This window comes from Vigna radiata, chromosome 9 (assembly GCF_000741045.1).
Source record: "Vigna radiata var. radiata cultivar VC1973A chromosome 9, Vradiata_ver6, whole genome shotgun sequence".
NCBI lineage: Eukaryota > Viridiplantae > Streptophyta > Magnoliopsida > Fabales > Fabaceae > Vigna > Vigna radiata.
Genome location: NC_028359.1, coordinates 10338509 through 10344874, shown reverse-complemented (window position 1 = coordinate 10344874; position 6366 = coordinate 10338509). Strand labels below are relative to the sequence as shown.

Sequence of the window (6366 nt, the reverse complement as noted above, 5' to 3'; positions counted from 1 at the left end):
GGAACATTTATTTTGACTAAAAAAACTTTATTCAACAACTAAAACAAAAAAAATAAAGTAAATAAAGATGACAAGTGGAGTATAAGAAAGAGCAAATATTTACCAACAATCCTTCAAATTCAACGTAGGGATTTATATCTGATAATTTTTGAGCTTACAATTTAAAAGGACGCTTGTTCTATTCTCAGCAATTATAGTTAAAAAGCAATTTACCTGCATTATATCTTTTCCAATGGCCTAAGCTTCGAACAACAACCAGATACGATGAGAGTTTTTAAAGATCTCAACTTATGCATCTCTCTTGGGAGATAGCTTAGACTTCTGCAATCCTTCAAATTTATTAATACTATATTGGAGAGATCACCAATGGATGAGTGTACCTTGAGCAATCTTGGACAATCTTTAAGAATGAGCTGTTCAAGACTTGGTAGTCTGGAAAAGTCAGGTGTTTCTTTCAAGTATTTGGAGTGACTAAGATTAAGAAATTTTAACCGCTCTAAAACCTGCAACCATAGTTTTTCGACAAAAGATTAAGAAAGATAAAATATGCGTTAGTTATAAACAGAACCAATTATACTATTTTTATTGTAATTAAACAAATAGTTTTAAAAGAAAAGGCATGTAATGAATACCACGCGTTGTTCCCAGAGATAGAGAAGACTATGCTTAAAATCAATTGCAATTAAATTTTCCAAATGAAAGTCCTTTGGAATGTATCTATAAGGAAAGCCTCGCCAACAAATCCATCTCAGTTGTTTAGAAATGTGCCCACAATCTCCCCTAAGTTGTACATTATCAAGTTGTAGCAGTCTTAGTCTCTTCATTTCCTTGAAAGCATGAGCTTCAAAGCAACCTCTAATCCTGGAATGTTTCAGGGACAATCCCTTGATAGCTTCTGTCCCCTGTTATGAGTATAGCGAAGAAAAAACATTAAGAAATCCCTGAGTAATTATTGATTATTGAAAATTAATGTTGAGTTTAACAAGTTAACAAACATGGATTACACTTAAAAAGAAAACACTTTCAAAAGAAGTTTCATAATCATATAAATAATGTTCTTACAGTATTCTCTTTCAGTACATCTTCTACGTCATTCTGAAACCACAATCGACTTCTTTTCCCTGGTTTCTCTGGGCATTCCTGACGAATAATTTCTCTTCCCATATCTTGTAACAAAGAATACATTTGAAGTTTGTTGTTCTTTTCAACTTTTATGAGGCCACGCTCTATGAGAAGTGTTATTCCAATATCAGCATGTAGTCCACACCCATTTAATATCTCTGTCACATAATCTCTGTCTTTGCCAATAAAGAAACAACATACATCCAGAAATATATCCTTTTCCGTATCACGTAAATCTTCAAAACTTATTTTTAATACACTCAGAAGTTCATTCGGGGGAATTCTTTGTAGTTTCAATAATACACTTTCCCACACTTCTATTGTCCTATCACATAAACAAGAACTAAGGCACTGAAGAGCTAGCGGTAGTCCTCTACAATAAACAACGACGTTCCTTGCGAGTAAACTCCATTCCTTTTTTGGTTTTGCTACTCTAAAGGTATGCCAACTAAAAAGCTCAAGTGACTCATTTTCGTTCAAAAGATGCGTTTGATAAACATAATTAACTTCGAGTCGGTTCCACAGGCTAACATTTCTAGTTGTAATGATTATCACAGTTCCTTGACCGAACCATTCACGACTCCCATATAGGTTTTCCAATTGGTCAAAGCCACTCACGTCATCAAGCACAATGAGCAACTTTTTTCGAGAAAATCCATTCTGGATCATAGTTCTTCCCATCCCAACGCTATTCACCTCCAACTTGGATTTTAGGACATCAGAAAGAAGATTTTCTTGCAAAGTAACATACCTTTCATAACGAATATTCTCAATAAAACTCTTACCAATGAATTGACGATAAATTCGATTGTAGATGGCTTTGGCTATGGTCGTTTTACCTGATCCTCCCATTCCCCATATTCCTATCATACACACTTTGCTGGATTCATTTTCAATACATTTAATCACTTCTTCCACGCGGGACTCTAATCCAACTGGATATTTGGTAATAAACAAGTCTTTGTAGTCCAGTAATGTCTTAATGCGGTTAACAATTACGTCTACAAGTTCAGCATCATGCCTTCAAGATCATAATGTGTTACCAAAATTAAAACACAACCTTAACATGTGCTTCATTCACTCTCAAACCAAAGAAAGTATGAAGGATTCATTTTTTTACCTGAATTTTCTGACATCCCAACCAGTCATACCCGCAGCTGTGGTGAGTGCACGGCTCCACTTGCACAACGCATGTTCCACTTGTTCTCCTGAATAGCTTTTGTGTGCAGCTTCTTCCAACGCTTGTCCAAAATCAAACATCTGATGAAGTATATCAAATAGGTCAATCTCGTAAAATACGGGCAGAACTATTTGGCCAAATGTTTCGTGGCATTCAATGATTTTTTCAAGCTCGAGAAGACAGCAAGCAGATTCAGCGTATGATTTGGAGAAAACAATTATTGTAATCTTAGTGCCTCCTATGCCTCGCATCTGCTCTTCCAGCTCCATTCCCTCATGCAAATTCTCCTGGCTAATCAAAGTTTTGACTTGATTTTGTAAAAGGACAGAGTGGAGATGAGAAACAAACCTTCTACCGACGTCTTCTCCACCAAAGTTGATGAACACATCGTATATGAAATTGGGATCTGATGTTAGGAAGGATGAAGATGTAGACTCCATCCAAGGAATTGAAGTCAATTCTTCAAAGATAAAGCAATAATGTAAAAGATTAATATGTGTTATATGTAATCTCTAAGTGCCTTATGACTCATCCAATATCACTTTACTAAATTCCATATGTTTTATATTTTTCCTCCTGAACACGTCTTGGTATGCATGCGTTAAATTTTTAGAAAGACATTTAGGAGTTGCAATTGTTGACTTTCGATTTCAAAGAAAAACTTTAAATATTAAAATATTTATGTTGTTTAAGTAAGACTTTTAAAGAAATTACGATATTCTATCAAAACTATTAAAAAGATTTAGAAAAGGAAACACTTAAATAATATTTAATTAAGATTTTAAAGGAAAACAATAGATGTTGTGTAGAATTCATAGTTTTTCGCTTTCTTTATTCTTTCATTCTAACACAAAAATTTTAATGAAAGATTTAGGTACTTCATATAATTTTTTTTACGTTTCTTATGAAGCTGTGTCAAGGAGTTTATAATTTTTTTAATTACGTGAAGAAACTATCTTTGTTAGACACCAAACTGCTTCCCTAAAAGCCATTTAAATAAACGAATTCTCCATTTTTAAGCATTGGTAAAAAATGACTATTTAAAAACACGATACAAAATAAACTGAAATCTATTGTTAAATAATGAATGTAAATACAACACATTATTGAGAAACAGAGAAGCAGTCTGAACATTAAATTACACTAGTTTCTACAACAAAATTTAATTAAAATAAATGGAACATGATTTATCATGAGTAAGAAAAGTTATAAATTCTGATAAACTCTTTGTAGTTGTTCACATTATCTCTTCTTTGTTGATCTGTAAACAAAGAATATGGGAAATCCTAGGCCAGGTTCATCCCTCCATTCCTTTCATAGCTCTCTTGTAACAGAGATATTCACTTATGCTATTTACTGAAAGAGAAAGAGGGATCAATTCCTTTTGTGGCAACAACTTATGCTTCAAAAAGTTTGCAAACTGTAGATTTTAAAGAGAGATGAGATATTTAAGTTCTACACCATTCAAGCAAGAAATGTCTCTCATGCACAGTGCCACAATGACGCAAGAGAAGTTGGAAGCAATTGCTTTTCCACCTAGGCATATGCGAGATGTCTTCTCCAATTTTTACTTCTGAAAGAAACTTAAGAAACTGAGTACCCCACTGAGTGATGGATGGTAGTGTGAGTGCCCAACAGTTAAAGATCTCAAATTTTCGTAAATTGAAAGGCTAACCCTCTTCCGCAAATGATTTCAGACATAGTAGCCCATGAACAATCAATTCTTGAAGGCTTGTGAGGGTGTTAATTTGTTTTGGCAAACACTAGTTAGAAATATTTTGATATACAAAAATTGAAGATTCTTAGGGTAAACTTATATGTAATATAATTAAATGGGTTATTTATTTGCTGAGGAGTTTTGTCTATTTTAAAGTGCAAAGATGGGCATTTAAATGTAGTGTTTATTAGATAATAATATGTAATAATTGTATTTTAATGGTAGAGATTATGTCTTGGAGATGAAAAGTCATGATGTAAGTCTATAAATTATATGTTAGAAATTAAAACAAAACAGAACATCAAAACAGAACTTGTTTTTAGTTTTTCAGTTCAAACAGTAGTATATAAGCTTTTGTATACTTCATTTGAAAGTAATAAAAAAGTCTAAGAGGTTACTCAGTATACCTGTGCTCTCACTATGTGCGTCTCTGTCTTTCTCTGATATCTCGTGTGTGTGTGTCCTTCACCGGTGAAGCGGTGGGTGTGCGGTGGCGTTCTCTCGTAAGAGACAATCTCTATAGAGCGTCTCACGCTCTTCCTTCTCTCTAGACACATCTCAAACTTACTTACTCTCTCAAGCACGTGGGTGGTCTGTGTTTTATCAGACTTTATTACTTCATTTCGCTGCTTTACCGTTTTTACCCTTGGGTTTTAATATGGTATCAAGAGCGAAGTTCTGAATACTGGGGTGAACGTGAAGTAGGTGTTGAGTTCTTTATCTGGTGATTGTGTGTATCCAGAGAAGAAAGGAGGGTGACTTTGGCTAAAGATTATCAAAGAACCTGAAAGAAAGTTGCAAGATTGAGATGGCTGGATTCGGAGGGATTCAGGGACCGCTACCTATATTTGATGGGGAGCAGTTTGCGGATTGGAGGATCAAGATGTGGGCTGTGTTTGGGTTCCAGGACGTGTTGGAAGTCATTGAAGATGGCGTGCCTGAGTTGAGTGAGAAGGCAACCCAAGAACAAAAGAAGGAACACAAGATGCTCGAAAAGTCAGACAGTAGAGCTAGATTTCTAATATACCAATGCATAAGTCAAAAAATCATTAACAAGATTTCCAGTGCAGCCACGGCAAAGGAGATTTGGGGAATACTTGTGAAAACCTACGGTGATGGGGATAGGAATGCGAAGGTAAAGTTGGAGGCACTTAGGAGGCAATTTGAGAATCTGGTGATGGAAGAAAATGAAACTATGGCAATGTATTTTGACAAAGTGCAACAGCTAGTGAACAAAATGAGAGTTTGTGGTGATAAAATGACAGATGAATACATGGTTGACAAAATCTTGAGGTCTTTAACTCCCAGATTCGATTATGTAGCAACTGCCATTGAGGAAACCAGAAGAAGAGAAGACATTGGTTCGGAGGAGTTGCTGCATTCACTAAAGGCTCATGAGCTACGCCTCAATGAGCGCAGACAGTGCCATGAACAGACCCTGCAGGCCAGATCTCAATGGAAAGGGAAAAAGGACTTCAAGAAAGGAGGAAAAGGAGGTAAGAAAGGGAAAGATTCCAAGGACCAGCAAGGGGAAGAGTCCAGTGAATTACGTAAAACAAAAAATCAGAACAAAGGGGACTGGAAATTTGACAAAAAGAAAGTAAAATGTTACAATTGTCAAAAACTTGGTCATTTTGCCAAGGACTGCTGGAGTGGTGAAGGGGCTAAAAACAAATGGCAGAAGAAGGCCAATCTGGCCCAAGAAGAAGAATCAGATTCCGAGGCAGTAATTTTGATGGCCTATGATGATGAGATAAAACCATATAGCAATGTTTGGTACCTTGACTCTGGCTGTTCCAATCACATGACAGGGAGAAAGGATTGGTTTGTAAGAACTCATGAAGTGAAGCATAGAAAAATCAGACTTGCAGATAACAGGGGGTTAGAGGCAAAATGTTCTGGTAGAGTGGTGTTGAGAGATGAAGGAGGCAGAGAGGTAATCATTGAAGAGGTATTGTATGTACCTGGATTGGAGACTAATTTACTTAGTCTTGGGCAGTTATTACAGAAAGGTTATGAGATAAATATGAAGAACAATTTCCTTAGCATCTTGAATAAAGAAGGGAAAAAGCTGATACAAGTTGAAGTGTCGGAAAACAGAACATTCAAGCTGCCAATGGAGGCAGTAAATCACCACTGTTTTACTACAGCATAAGAAAGGGATGAGTGGTTATGGCATTTGAGGTTTGGACATCTTAATTTTCAAGATTTGTCAATGATGAGTCAGAAGAAAATGGTGGCTGGTTTACCAAAGATAGATGTTCCAGGGACTGTTTGCAAAGAATGTATTCAATGCAAGCAGACCCGTGGCAGTTTTCAGAGATTTTTGCCTAAGAAATCTGAAGAA

At 35.8% G+C, this 6366-nt stretch overlaps 1 protein-coding gene across 2 annotated transcripts; it reads right to left on the bottom strand.

The window, feature by feature from the left end:
- On the bottom strand, positions 1–2822 carry LOC106773615 (TMV resistance protein N-like). 2 transcript variants are annotated; one of them, XM_014660336.2, is made up of 5 exons: positions 2651–2759; positions 2243–2382; positions 1063–2143; positions 633–902; positions 2–503 (listed from the first exon to the last, which is right to left on the bottom strand). In XM_014660336.2, exons 2-5 carry the CDS (start codon positions 2380–2382, stop codon positions 219–221), a joined length of 1776 nt encoding a protein of 591 aa, XP_014515822.1. In that variant the 5' UTR covers positions 2651–2759; the 3' UTR covers positions 2–218. The 2 variants fall into 2 exon arrangements, with proteins under 2 accessions (XP_014515821.1, XP_014515822.1); XM_014660335.2 differs by having other exon boundaries at positions 1–503; positions 2243–2822.
- Between the last annotated feature and the right edge of the window lie 3544 nt (positions 2823–6366).

Bases quoted from the DNA above. Each gene is read 5' to 3' on its own strand.
- LOC106773615 (XM_014660335.2), bottom strand. From the start codon at position 2,742: ATGGAGTCTACATCTTCATCCTTCCTAACATCAGATCCCAATTTCATA. The intron at 2,144-2,242 runs GTAAAAAAATGA...ATGATCTTGAAG, and splicing joins TGGGATGTCAGAAAATTCAG to GCATGATGCTGAACTTGTAG. The intron at 903-1,062 runs GTAAGAACATTA...TACTCATAACAG, and splicing joins ATGTACTGAAAGAGAATACT to GGGACAGAAGCTATCAAGGG.